Source organism: Oryctolagus cuniculus, chromosome 14, assembly GCF_964237555.1.
Source record: "Oryctolagus cuniculus chromosome 14, mOryCun1.1, whole genome shotgun sequence".
Classification (NCBI taxonomy): Eukaryota; Metazoa; Chordata; class Mammalia; order Lagomorpha; family Leporidae; genus Oryctolagus; species Oryctolagus cuniculus.
Window position 1 is genome coordinate 37,817,262 of NC_091445.1, and position 14,567 is coordinate 37,831,828.

The window sequence follows — 14,567 nt, forward strand, 5'->3', positions numbered from 1 at the left end:
GTCCCTACAATATGGTAGAAATCACACAATATAGCAAGTCCATTTTACCCCAACCCTTGGAAAACAGATACGATAAAAGTAAAAACCATCGTGCCCACAAACATGGTACCAAAACTTTGAAGAATTGCTAAATCCTGGGTCTTCTTTTGGGATGATTCACCCCTACCTGGAGTCCCTTACTTCCATGTCTAGGAAAACATTATCTTTTAAAATCTATAGTTTTAAACTGTCTCTTTTTTAAAATTTATTTCTGAGACAAAGAGAGTGACAGACATAGAGATCTCCTATGAGCTGGTTCACTCCCCAGAGCCGAGGCCTGAGAACTCAGTCTGGGTCTCCCATGAGGGTGGCAGGGACCCAAGCACTTGAGCCATCACCTGCTGCCTCCCAGGGTGCCCACTGGCAGGGAAGCTGGAATCAAGACAGAGCTGGCACGGTGACCCGGGCACTCTGCTATGGGATGCAAGCCTCCCCACGGGCATCTGGGCCCGCTGGGTCAAACGCCTGCCCCTACTTGCTCTGTACATAATTCACAGTCAAGGAGCTGAAGAACATCCAAGTATTTTTTTTTATTAAGAAAGTAAGCTTGACCTTAGCCACAAAGGTTGCTTCCACAATTCATGATTTTCCAGCGGTTGAGATCTCCGAGTGCCTAGACAGGTGCATGTGTTCTGTGCTGCCCTGGGCGTGGTGAGCTCATGCCCGGCCCCGCCCCTGACCAGAGTGGGCTAAGAGCCCCTCATGCACATCACGCTTCAAGGTTCAACTCCACCAAAGAGAACAGCAGCAGCCAGGAGTCACTGGGAGCAGTGACACCTTCAGGATTTATTCCCATCATATCCTACTATTATTCCTTTCATATGATTTAGCCAGCCGTCCAATACTTGTCTTACAGAAGACGGTATTTTATTTTATTCCGTTGTATTTACTTATTTTGCAACCTTTAAGATGCCCAGGGTCTCCAGGAGAGACCAGGTGGCAGCAGTGTCATTTGGGCCACCAAGTCCGCCTTGGGACCAGTGAAGGGCACCAGAAACCTGAGCTGTCCTCCTGTCACCCCTCCCCCTTCCCAGCTGTGGAAACTCCCCAGATCTCAGAGGTTGCGATTTCTCCCTTGGCCGTCGAAGCTTACATGGATACCCAGAGGTCTTCAAATAGGGAAGAGACTGGGTGATGGACAAGCAGGTGGAACAGCTGCTCCTGAGCCTTCCATGGGCGATTCTTTTACCCAAGGGGATTTCCCCAGCCCAGCCTAATTTTTACTGCCCTGTGACCTCTGTCAGGCCGCTCTGCCATCTGACTTCTGAAGGCTGCATAGAACATTGCAGCTGCCAGGTAGCAAGGACCCACGTGCGACCCCGGTCCCCATGCACAGCCGTCTCTAGCGTGGGAGGGAGTATATCTCCTCGTAGGGCGGGGGAGAGAAGCGGGCACAGTCCCCCTCGGGCAGCTGGGACTCCTCTGGCCGCGGAGCGTCACAGCTGGACCTGAAACAGGAACAGGAAGCATAGATGCATCACAGCCCGAACCTATGCCCAACACAAAGCCACCCTCCTGGGCATCAGGCTGCAGAGTCAACCACAAGCCCTCTCAATCCGAGAGCAACGCAGCCAGAGGTCACCACCAGCTGCAAAGGGGAACATCCCCAGCCCACACGCTGTACCTGTCACTGCTACCATCCACGACACACGGCCAGTCTTCATCACCCACAAACGCGGCATTGCCTTGTGGGTAGATGCTATAGTACTGGGGAGGACTCGGCGCCGCAGCCACTACCCCCGCAGTGGGTAGGAGACCACAGGGGCTCGCTCCGGGCTGCAGGTACGGGGCGGTCATCCCCAGGGGCTCCTGAGGTGCGTAAGGAGGAGGGATGTACTGCACCACGGTGGCCCCGTGGAAGGTGATGGGTTGGTTGATGCCGGTGAAGACGAACGATTGTCCTCCTGGAGTCTGCTCCGAGTCCAGGGCCCTTTCCTCGTTTTCTTTGCACAGCTGGCAGGAGAGCATCTTGAACTTGCACACAGCGATCAGGATGAACGTGACCCCGACTGACAGCAGGATGGGCCCCAGGAGCTGGGTCCATTCAAAATGCGAGACGCCTTGGTATTTGATCCAACCCATGATGGTGAACGTGATGCCCACCAGTCCCAGGAAGATGCCCGAGAAGAGCAAGGTGGCCCCCGCCTTGTCGTCGTCGGACACCTGGATGTCGGCAGTACTGGGGGTGTAAGGGGTGACGGCAAACACGTTGAGAGGGAAGTCCTCCAGGCGCCCGCCACCCGGCTCCATGACTCTGCGCTCAAGGGCCGCTCCTTAGGGGGACGGGGCCGTGAGAGCCCGCGAGTCCCAGGTTCAGACTGAGGCTGGAAGAACTTTGGGCTGTGGTGGTTAACAGAGTATAACATGCCCAGGGCTGGACTTCGTTTGGAAGGATAAAGGTCTGGGAAGTGGAGCCTGAAGTTTCCTCATAAATTGCCCACAAGCAGAGGGCTGTGATGGGCAGGTCAGGGACAAGCCACGTCTCCGATTCACTTCATTCGCTCACTCATTTTAAAAAATGCATGGTCAGGTGCCCTGCCAACAACCTTGTAAACACTGCTCCCGCTGGCTCCGTACTACCGGAACCAGGCCTGTGGGAGTGCCTGAGCTAACTCGGCCACGTTCTGTTTGTCCTGCTGGTCAGCCCAGGAGGAGTCGGGACGGACAGCCGTGTGGGCTCGGACCGCGTGTGGGTTCCTGAGGCAGCTAGGATGATGGTGACAATGACACTTGTCTTCGTCTGTTTCCAGTGCTGGACAGAAGACCGCTAACTGTATGATTTCTAGGGCAGATAAATTCACCGATCTGGAGGCTGAGAACTCCAGTACCCCGCGGCAGAGATCATGCCATGGGGAGACAGGCTGAGTGGGCCAGCTCAGGTCTCTTCCTCTTCTTGGACAGCCGCTAAGGTCATCAGGGCCCTGCCTCTTGACCTCATCTGACCCTAATGACCTCCAACATACGAATCGGGGGATACAGTGTTCAGGACTTGACCTTTAGGGGAACACACTCAAACCGCAGCAATACTTCAACGTTAGCAACTATGCTCACACAGTTCTGGGGTCCTGCTCCTTCTTGACCTGCCTTTTTTTTTCTGAACTTGGGGAGTCATTTCAGCCCTGGGAAAGGAAGGATGCCATTGGAAACCTGTCCATGCTGCACATCCCTGGCAGAGACTGAGTCGGCAGCAGGAGGGACGTGACGTGGCAGGGACAGGTGCTGCAGACGCTCCCGTCAGGGTGGCCACTTAGGCAGCAAATCCAACAGCTGTGACTTTGAGCCTGCTGCATTTTGCAACCAAACCCAAGCTGATTTAGAGAAGTAGCTTGATCCATGACAATGCACAATGTTGAACGCCAAAAGTTCCAAAGAGCCTGTGTTTCCTCCTCTCCCTGGTGGTGACTGTAGCCCGCTCCCTTTCCTTGTCTGTCCACACAGACATCTCTCAGCTTCTTTCAGCAGAGTTGAGAAAGCTGCACTCTTGCCCCAAGGCAGGGCTTCTTAAGTGTCCCTTGATGATAAATATCACCTGGAGGCCGGCGCCGCGGCTCACTAGGCTAATCCTCCGCCTAGCAGCGCCCGCACACCAGGTTCTAGTCCCGGTTGGGGCGCCGGATTCTGTCCCGGTTGTCCCTCTTCCAGGCCAGCTCTCTGCTGTGGCCAGGGAGTGCAGTGGAGGATGGCCCAGGTGCTTGGGCCCTGCACCCCATGGGAGACCAGGAAAAGCACCTGGCTCCTGCCATCAGATCAGCGCGGTGCGCCGGCCGCAGCGCGCCGGCCGCGGCGGCCATTGGAGGGTGAACCAACGGCAAAAAGGAAGACCTTTCTCTCTGTCTCTCTCTCTCTCACTGTCCACTCTGCCTGTCAAAAAATAAAAAAACTTTTAAAAAAATTAAAAAAAATATCACCTGGGCCACTTTTTCCCCCCAAAATCAAAGTTTTCTATTATATTTAATAATTTTATTTTTGTTTGAAAGGCAGATAAACAAAAATCTTCCATCCCCCAGCTTACTCCCCAAATGCCTGCAACAGCCAGGTCTGGGCTGTGCCAAATCCGACAGCCCAGTACTCCACCTGGGTCTCCCATGTGGGTGGCAGGGTACAAGTACTTGGGCCATGATCTGCTGCCAGCCAGCGTGCACATCAGCAAGATGTTGGGTGGGAAGCAGGGGAGCCAGGACTCAAGCCAGGCACCCCACTATGGGACACTGGCACCCCAAGTGGAGGCTTGACCCACTGTACCCCACAGTCACTGTTTTTTTTTTTTAGAGGCAAAATCCAAGTTCCCAATTCAGGCCAATAGAACCAAAATATACAAGGACCATCAGCAGGGAACCTTGGGAAACCCTACCCAAGGTTAATCCCAAGTGCTCCAGGAGATCAGATGTTTTTCCCAGCAAAATGTCACTCCTTGCTTCAGGACAAACCTTGAAGTCTCCAACTTCACTGCCAAACAGAAGGAAAAGCAAGCAAGGGGCCCATCAGGTGTCTTCCTGCACACACCCTCCAGTAGCCTGGCTTGAGCGAACTGCCCTTGTCCCCTCTGCACTAGATCAGAGATCAAGGAGAACCAGCTTTTCTCTTCAACCATAAGATTCTCATCAGCTGCCCATTCTTCCGAGGCCCAAACAGTCCCTGACATTGAGATAAAAGCCAGGCTCTCGGAATTGTTCCTTTAAACCACGTAGCTTACGCTTCCATTTGTCTTTAGCTGCCTCCACTCACAATGAAGAGAATAACTAGGAACACGGAAAGAATGGGAGAGAGAGCTCAGCTTCCTGTACACAGCCCACGGATGCGAACTGGGAAGACTTTCAGAGCAAGAAGGCCATGGCATTCCCTGGTTCTTTCAAGATCATCTTGGGCGGCGCTGCGGCTCACTTGGCTAATCCTCCCGCCTGCGGCGCTGGCATCCCATATGGGCGCTGGGTTCTGGTCCCGGTTGCTCCTCTTCCAGTCCAGCTCTCTGCTGTGGCCTGGGAGGAGAGTGGAGGATGGCCCAAGTGCTTGGGCTCCTGTACCCGCATGGGAGACCAGGAGGAAGCACCTGGCTCTGGCTTCGGATGGGCGCAGTACACCGGCCATGGTGGCCACTTGGGAGGTGAACCAATGGAAGGAAGACCTTTCTCTCTGTCTCTCTCTCTCACTGTCTAACTCTGCTTGTCAAAAAAGAAAAAGAAAACAAAAGAAAAAAGAAACCCATGGCATGTAGTGTCACCTGTGGCCAGCGGCCATGAAAGTGACCAGTGGGGCAAGGACACAGTGTCCCTTGGGACAGCAGCCAAATAACTGTCGACTTCTCAGTTACACTGGATTTCTTCCATCCAGAAGGGGCAACACTTGGTCCTCACTGGAAGAAGCACATGGTTTGTTTTCCCTGCCATTTATGCTTTGGTCAACAACATCATCCCTGGACCTAAAAAATGCCTTATATACTGTGATGGTGTTCATACGTTACTTTTGATCAGTGAATTGACTTCACAGCGAAGGAAGTGTAGCCACGGTCCCACGTTCGTAACATTCACAGATCTAGCGGTGTACCCTGTCACCCAGAAGCAGCTGACCTGATAGAATGGTGGGATGGCTGCTTTGAAGACTCGGCTGCAGCACCAGTAGAGAGAAACCACCCTGAATGGATAATGTCCTGGTGCCTTAGAAATCTCTGAGTAGGTGTATCGAGCGCAGAGGATGCTCTGGGCACTGCTGCAAAAGGCAGTCAGAGCAGCAGAACGGGGAAAAGGGAGAAGTAACCCACGAGGCAGTGAGTGGAGGCCTCGCTCACCAACTGCCCGGCGTGTTCTGGAGTCCTGCTGCTCCGAAGTTGATCCAAATGAGGCTTTGCTGACCCCTATTTTATTCTAATTCCTTGAGATCAACATTTTCAGTGTCCACAGATAAGTGAGAGTGTGTGGTATCTGTCCTTCTGTGCCTGATTTACTGCACCTAACATAAGATCCTCAGCTTCTATCCATGCAACTTCAAATGACAGAATTTCACTCTTTTTTTTGGGGGGGGGATAATAGTCCATTGTGCAATACCACGCATTCTTCATTCAGTCATCCATCAGTGTACACAGAGGGTGCATCCCTATCTTGGCGATCATGGATAATGCTGCATTAAACATGGTGTGTAGGCATCTCTTTGGTGTACTAATTTCAATTCCTTTGGGAATATACACATCAGAGTTACACCTGAGTCACAAGGTATTTATAGCCTTTGAGGAACTGTGCTACCATTCGCCATAATGGTTGTACTAATTCACATTCCCACCAACAGTGCTAAGCTCTTTGGTAGCATTGGATGTTTTTGTCTTTTTTAAAATATTTATTTATTTATTTGAAAATCAGAGTTGCAGAGAGAGAGAGAGAGAAAGACCTTCCATCTGCTGGTTCACTCCTCAAATGACCACAATGGCTGGGGCTGGGCCAAGCCAAAGCCAGGAGTCAGGAGCCTCCTCTGGGTCTCCTACGTGGATACCGGGGGTCAAACACTTGGGCCATCTTCCATTGCTTTTCCCAGGCCATTAGCAGGGAGCTGTATCAGAAGTGGAGCAGCGGGATTTGAACCGGTGCCCTATGGGACGGCTGCACTGCAGGCGGAAGCTTAACCCATTACACGGCAGTGGCAGCATCCCTTCCCCAGTTTTTTTTTACTTTATTGAGATTTCTTTCAGATCACAGGAATATGCTACTTGAAACATACTGACTCCGTTGACAGCTACCTACTGTTGAGAATACATTTGACCACATTAAGTTATAAGTTGTTTGGGGGAAGGCATCCAGAATGTATCTGAACACATTAGGAAAAAAAAAAAAACAGTACAAGGGATACATTATTAATCCACAAGTGGTTTAGAAATAGGCAATTAGGATTTGTTTTGGATAGAAGACAATAGTCACACACACATTTGTATTTAATTATTTTGTGGGGAATATAGTACAGAAAAATCGATCAGCATAGTACAGGAAAGTTGGTATGGAAAAGCACCTGCAAGGGAGATATATGGAAGTGTATTTTCCACCAGGACAGATAAGTCGGAGTGACTTCTAATACTGCAAGGATGGGAAGCTGGGCAGAAGCGAAGGCGTGTCTGTGAGGGAAGCCAGTGGGAGACTCTGAAAAGCCTCCATGGACAACCATCGTAAGCAGAGATTGAAGGGAGAGGTGTGGTTTTCTAGGTGTTTTTGGAGGGAGTTCACTTTGCTGCTTATGGCTATGTATGATCGCGTTGTCAGTCGAGTTTTCCACTGTGTTTTTGCTATTGTTTTTATTTTCCTTTTCCTAACCTATGCTGATAGTTGTAGAGCATAACGTGTAAAATATCCCCATGGATGAAAACTCTAGATTGTCAAGAGTAATGATTACTTAAGCTAGACCTTAAGTTGATTAGCACTGGGAAGTTTGGGTTGATGGAATACAACTTGTGAACAGTAGCTGTAATTTTTCAAAGTATTTTAATGTTTATTTCATTTTATTTTCATCTACTTGAAAAGCAAAGTGAAAGTGTGTGTTTGTGTGTGAGACAGAGAGAGAGCGAGATCTTCTGTCTGCTGCTACAGTCCCTAAATGCCCACAACAGCGAGGGCTTGGCCAGGCCAAAGTCAGAAAGGAGCCCTGAACTCCATCTGGGTCTCTCACATAGGTGGCAGAGGGCCAAGCAATTGGGCCATCATTCATTGCCTTCCAGGATATGTTATCAGGGAGCTGGATCTGAAGCAGAGCAGCCAGGACTCAAATGGGCACTCCAAGACGAGATACAGGCATCCTACACAGTGGCTTGGAATTTGATAGGTGGGGCAATTGTAGTGATGAGATAAAAATAATCACTGAAGGGCCGGCGCCTCGGCTCACTAGGCTAATCCTCCACCTAGTGGCGCCGGCACACCGGGTTCTAGTCCGGGTCGGGGCGCCGGATTCTGTCCCGGTTGCCCCTCTTCCAGGCCAGCTCTATGCTGTGGCCAGGGAGTGCAGTGGAGGATGGCCCGAGTACTTGGGCCCTGCACCCCATGGGAGACCAGGAGAAGTACCTGGCTCCTGCCATCGGATCAGCGCAGTGCGCTGGCCGCAGGGCACCGGCCGCGGCAGCCATTGAAGGGTGAACCAACGGCAAAGGAAGACCTTTCTCTCTGTCTCTCTCTCTCACTGTCCACTCTGCCTGTCAAAAAATAAAAATAAAAAAAAAATCACTGAGGAAGGTTAGCTGTGCTCAGTTCCTCACAATTCTATGAAGGAAGTTCGATTTGAAGGAGGAAAAGATGAAATAATGAGAACACGGATGTGCTATTTCAACACTGTGTTTCTAAACCAGCTAAGCCAAAGACCAATCTCAGAAGCTATAGTTTGTCAGCATCACCAATCATTAGGGAAATGCAAATCAAAACTGCAGTGAGATATCATTTCACTCCAGGTAGAATAGCTGTTATCAAAAAGACAAAAGCATCTTAAAAAAAATTTTTTTAAAGGGGCTGGCATTGCCATGTAAGGGCAAAAATAAATTAAATTAAATTTGGGCAAAAATAAGATAAGAAAGAGATAATACATAGCATCATCCTTTTATGAACGTCTTGTTCATTTCGCTATATGGCATTCATAGGTCACATGGTTTATCTAGGGTGACGCTGAACATTGTTTTCATACACTGGTTTGCAGCTTGAGTATCCTCTTGTGAGAAATGTCTGTTCAGTTCCTTTGCCAGTTTCCAGTTGGATTTGTTTTTCTGTTGCATTGTTGGAGTTATTGCAGTAGTCTGGATGCAACATTCATCCCTTGTTGGATGAATAGTTCGCAAAAATCTCTGCACTGCATTGATTGTTCAGAGATTTTAAATTTGATGTATCTCATTTGCCTTTTTTTTTTTTAATTTTGCTGCTTGTACTTTGGGGATGATACTTAGAAATCTTTATCCAGATCAATGTCCTCAATCATTTCCCCTGTTTCACTCTAGTAACTTCATTGCTTTAGGTCTTAATTTAAGTCTTTGATCAATTGGATTTTGAGCTGATTTTTGCCTATGAAAAGGAATGGGGTCTAGTTTCTTTTGCATGTTGATACCAGGTTTTCCCAACACCACTTATTGAGGAGACTCCCCTTTTCTCCGATGCATGTTCTTGCTGTCTTTGTTGAAAATCAACTGGATGGAAATTTCATTTCTGGGTTTTCTATTCTGTTCCACCGATCGTTCTTTTTTAAAAATTTATTTACTGATTTGAAAGTCAAAGAGAGAAGGAGAGGCAGAGAGAGATAGGTCCTCCATCTGCTGGTTCACTCCCCAGTTGGCTGCAATGGCCGGAGCTGCACCAATCTGAAGCCAGGAGCCAGGAGCCTCCTCCAGGTCTCCCACGTGGGTGCAGGGGCCCAAGGACTTGGGCCATCCTGTACTGCTTTCCCAGGCCACAGCAGAGAGCTAGATCAGAAGTGGAGCAGCCGGGACTAGAACCAGCACCCACATTGGATGCTCACACTGAAGGCAGTGGCTTTACCTGCTAAGCCACAGCGCCAGCCCCCTGTTGATCTTTGTGTCTGTTTTTATGCCAGAACCATGCCCTTTTGGCTACTCTAACTTTGTAGCATGTTTTAAGTCAGATATTGTAATAGCTCTAGCTTTGTTTGGAGTGTTTGGCTTTTGGGGTCTTTTGTGGTTCCATTCAAATTTTAGGAGTGTTTACCTCTATTTCTGTGAAAAAATGACAGTCAGATCTTGATGAGAAATGCAATGAATCTGTAGGTGATTTGGGGTAGTGTGGACATTTTGACATTACTAACTCTTTCAACCCACAAACACTGGTGTCTTTCCGTTTTTCCATATGTCATTCAATTTCTTTCAGCAGTGTCTTGTAATTTTCATTTTACAGGTCATTCACTTCCTCTGGTTATTAAATTTATATATATTTTTGTAGCTATGGTGAATGAGATTACTTTCTTGATTTCTGTCTCAGTAATTTCATTATTGGTATATAAAAAAGTTACTGATTTTTGCATGAGAACTTGGTATCCTGCAACCTTACTGAATTCACTTAGCTTTGTCCAGAATTTGACCCTTTGTACCAATGAGTATTTCTTCGTCAATCAATAAAAGTAATAATTCAACCCTAAGTTCAAGAAAATCTGGAGGGTAAGTTTTAAAAGTTATGGTCTTTCAGTGTACATTTGGTGAAATGTATGTGTGTACATTCAACACACAACTTCCTCTTTAACAAAACTTACTGCTATTCAATTCCCCTCAACAAGAAAATGCAGAGGCAAACTCTCTGGGGTGATGACTTGAAGAAGGCAGTCCCATCTTCTTGAAAGGGCCTGTGTCATTATCCCGGGAGCAAGCACTGGGCGTGACCCAAGAGCGCTGGAAATGGACGCTGCTTCCCTGAGGGCCGCCCTGCTCTGCTCCACAGTCTACAGCTACAGCAGATGTGGAACTAACGGAATTGGTGACAAAATAACATTCTTCAAGATGTAGGTACAAGGGCAGATGAAAACAAGTCAACTAAAGCTAACTACTTAAAAGAAACAACTAAGGCCAATAAATTGATCACCAAACAAATGAGTCATTCAGCAGCTCAAACTAGATCGATTTGACACAAATAAAACAAAGACCTGTGAGATGGTCGCATCACTGATGTCGGTGCCTTTATTAAAATGGTAAAACTCAACCTAGGCCGGCACCACAGCTCAATAGGCTAATCCTCCACCTAGCAGCGCCGGCACACTGGGTTCTAGTCCCGGTCGGGGAGCCGGATTCTGTCCCGGTTGCTCCTCTTCCAGGCCAGCTCTCTGCTGTGGTCCGGGAGTGCAGTGGAGGATGGCCCAAGTGCTTGGGCCCTGCACCTGCATGGGAGACCAGGAGATGCGCCTGGCTCCTGGCTTCAGATCAGCGTGGTGCGCCGGCCATAGCACGCCGGCCATAGCGGCCATTGGAGGGTGAACCAACGGTAAAGGAAGACCTTTCTCTCTGTCTTTCTCTCTCTCTCTCACTGTCCACTCTGCATGAAAAAAAAAAAAAAAAAAAACGAAAAACTACCCTCAACCTCAGGAGCCGGTGCTGTGGTACAGCGTGTAAAGCCGCTGCCTGCAGTGCCAGTATCCCATATGGGTGCCAGTTTAAGTCCCAGCTGCTCCACTTCTGATCCAGCTCTCTGCTATGGCCTGGGAAAGCAATAGAAGATGGCCCAAGTCCTTGGGCCCCTGCACCCACGTGGGAAGACCCGGAAGTAGCTCCTGGCTCCTGGCTTTGGATGGGTGCAGCTCTGGCTGTTTAGGCCATTTGCAGAGTGAGCCAGTGGATGGAAGACATTTGCAGAGTTACAGAGAAGCAAGGAAAGGAGAGAGAGAGAGAGAGAGAGAGAGAGGGAGGAGAGCTCTTCCATCTGCTGGTTCACTCCCCAGATGGCCACAACGGCTAGAGCTGCACAGATCCAAAGTCAGGAGCCAGGAGCTTCTTCCAGGTCTCCCATGTGGTACAAGGGCCCAAGGACTTGGGCCATCTTCTACTGCCTTCCCAGGCCATAGCAGAGAGCTGGATCAGAAGTGGAGCAGCTGGGACTTAAACTGGCACCCATATGGGATACTGGCACGGCAGTCAGTGGCTTTTCCCACTACGTCACAGCGCCGGCCCCTGGCTGCCTATTTTGACCTAAGTGTTTCTCCAGCCACGTCTTGGAGAACAGACCCGCCTCCTTCTGAAGCAACCACAATGCTAGACTCCCAGGAATCTGCAGAGAGCGTCCTCTGAGCTGGATTGACTGTGGTTTAAACTCAGAATGGACCTGGTTTGTTATTAACACTTTGGACGTCAACTTCTAGATTTTTTTTTATTGTGGCGGTTTATACCTTTCATAAAAATGGAATCGCATTGAACTTTACGTCGCTTCAACTCTCTTTTTACCTTGTGTCATCTTACCCAAATCCATTCAATTTAGTTTTTAGTATTCTACCAAGAACACTCGATGAAGCTGGTGCAATTATAGGTCAGAATTTCTCGGATATCGAGATACCAAAAGCATACCCAGCCTTAAGCCCACTCGCTTTCCCTAGTGACCAAATCCATAATTTGAATAAGCATCCAAGGTAGGCAATTTTTTAAACATTCGAAGGCCTTGTTTGGCAAGTGTGTGGGAAAGCAACTAGTCTTAAATTTCACCGGGGGAGGATATAACTCGGAGAATATAACTTCTTTTGGGGCCAGCGCTGTGGCATAGCAGGTAAAGCTGCTGCCTATAGCGCAGCATCCCATATGGGTGCCCCCGGTTCGAGTCCCAGCTACTCCACTTCCAATCCAGCTCTCTGCTGTGGCCTGAGAAAGCAGTGGAAGATGGCCCAAGTCCTTGGGCCCCTGCACCTGCTTGGGAGACCTGGAAGAAGCTCCTGGCTCCTGGCTCCTGGCTTCGGATCAGCACAGCTCCGGCCGTTGCAGCCATCTGGGGAGTGAACCAGCGGATGGAAGACCTCTCTCTCTGTCTCTATCTCTCTATATAACTCTCTTTCAAATAAAATAAAATTAATCTTTTAAAAAAAGATGTCATGGTAGAGCTATACATGGATTTCAAATTTTTCTGCACAAGAATAAACTATACTAACTTATTATAACATATATGAATAAGGTCTAGTTTGTAGCACCAAGGACAAAAGGCCATCAGTTTTGAAAACAGCTCCCATCAGAGCAACACACAATCTACCAAAACTGAAGCAAGAGCAAACATGGAACTTATGGTGAATCTTGGGCGGAAGAACGGGGAAATCACTGATGCTATGAAATATTTATGAGGATAAAGCCTCACAGAGATCAGATGTTGACAGACGGATAACTCATCTTAAGAAGGGATGAACGTGACGTTGAACACGAAGCTCAGAAGCAGAACAGCCACATCAATTTGCAAGGAAAAATTAATCTTGTTCATGCCAAATTGAAGAGGACCAATAATTAATAATATATTATCTACACTTAACAATATTAATAGCAGAAACATCACACCGTCTCAAATGGTTTCGCTCACACAATGATGATTGAAAAATCAGTGGAGCAGATTTTCTGCTCAATATGTGTCAAAACTGCTGCACTCGGATCAGTCGACGAGAACAGAGCTTCAAACGGAAATTTTAAATAAGTGGAATCAAGATCCTAAAGCATTTTTTTAAAGAATTGGAACAGAACATGAAACGTGGCTTTACGAGCATGACCCTGCCGACAAGCAGTCAAAGCTGCAGGTACCAAGCAGTGGAAGTGGTCCATTCAAAGCCAGAGCAGACCGGTCAACAGCAAGGTCATGGGACAGCTTGTAGACATACTTGAAGCATCTTGCCTGTTGTCTTTCTGGAAGACCAAAGAATGGTCACCTCCTCTGCTTCTGAGGAGAGTGTTTGGAGGAAATAGCCAAAGCCGTAGCAGAAAAACAGCCAGGAACACCTCCTTCCCCACCACAGCACGGCTCCCGCTCATTCCCTGTCTCAAGCAAGGGCGACCTTGTCCGAGTCCTGACGGGAGGGCACTAGGCATCCACCTTCCAGGCCTCACTTGGCCCCTTCTGACTTCTTTTTGTTCCCTAATCTTAAATGTTTTAAGACACCCATTTTTCTTCAGTTACTAATGCAAAAGAGGCTGCATGGGCATAGTTAAAGTCCCATTGCGGGGCCGGCACTGTGACATAGCAGGTAAAGCCACCACCTGCTGGGCCAGCATCCCATATGGACGTAGGTTCGAGTCCTGGTTGTTCCACTTCTGACCCAGCTCTCTGCTATGGCCTGGGAAAGCAGTGGAGGATGGCCCAAGTCCTTGGGCCCCTGCACCTGCATGGGAGACCCAGAGGAAGCTCCTGGCTCCTGCCTTTGGATCGGTGCAGCTCCAGCCCTTGTGGCCAATTAGGGAGTGAACCAGCTGATGGAAGACCTCTCTCTCCCTCTCTGCCTCTCCTTCTCTCTCTGTATAACTCTGACTTTCAAATAAATAAATAAATCTTTAAAAAAAAAAGTCCCATTAGGGATGGACCAAATGGCTAGTGTCACATCTTAAAAAAGTGACTTGAGGGACCGGCCTCTTCCAGTCCAGCTCTCTGCTGTGGCCCAGGAAGGCAGTGGAGGATGGCCCAAGTGTTGGGGCCCTGCACCTGCATGGGAGACCAGGAGGAAGCTCCTGGCTCCTGGCTTCAGATTGACGCAGTGCGATCCGGGTGAACCAAGGGATGGGGGGTGAGCCAACGGAAGGAAGACCTTTCTCTTTATCTCTCTCTCTCACTGTCTAACTCTATCTATCAAATAAATTAAAAATTTTTAAAAAGTGACTCGACTTTGATGAAGCTTACGGTGATAAATTAAGTTTTTAATTCTTTTATTTATTTTAAATTGATTGATTGATTGATTGATTGATTTGAAAGGCAGAGTGACAGAGAGAGACAGAGAGACAGAGATCTTCCAAATGCCCACAACAGCCAGGGCTGAGCTAGGATGAAGCCAGGAGGCAGAAATCTAGTCAGGTATCCCATGTGAATGGCAAAGGCTCAAGTACTTGAACCATCATCTCTGCCTATTAAGTGCATTAGCAG

At 48.5% G+C, this 14,567-nt stretch overlaps 1 protein-coding gene across 1 annotated transcript; it reads right to left on the bottom strand.

The window, feature by feature from the left end:
* Window positions 1-550: 550 nt before the first annotated feature.
* TMEM174 (transmembrane protein 174) lies at window positions 551-2,388 on the bottom strand. The gene is made up of 2 exons (XM_002721110.5): window positions 1,664-2,388; window positions 551-1,487 (listed from the first exon to the last, which is right to left on the bottom strand). Exons 1-2 carry the CDS (start codon window positions 2,287-2,289, stop codon window positions 1,382-1,384), a joined length of 732 nt encoding a protein of 243 aa, XP_002721156.3. The 5' UTR covers window positions 2,290-2,388; the 3' UTR covers window positions 551-1,381.
* Window positions 2,389-14,567: the final 12,179 nt, after the last annotated feature.

Excerpts from the sequence above, each read along its gene's own strand:
- TMEM174 (XM_002721110.5), bottom strand. The coding sequence starts at position 2,289 with ATGGAGCCGGGTGGCGGGCGCCTGGAGGACTTCCCTCTCAACGTGTTT. Across the intron at positions 1,488-1,663 it reads GTGGATGGTAGCAGTGACAG|GTCCAGCTGTGACGCTCCGC; the intron begins GTACAGCGTGTG and ends TTCCTGTTTCAG.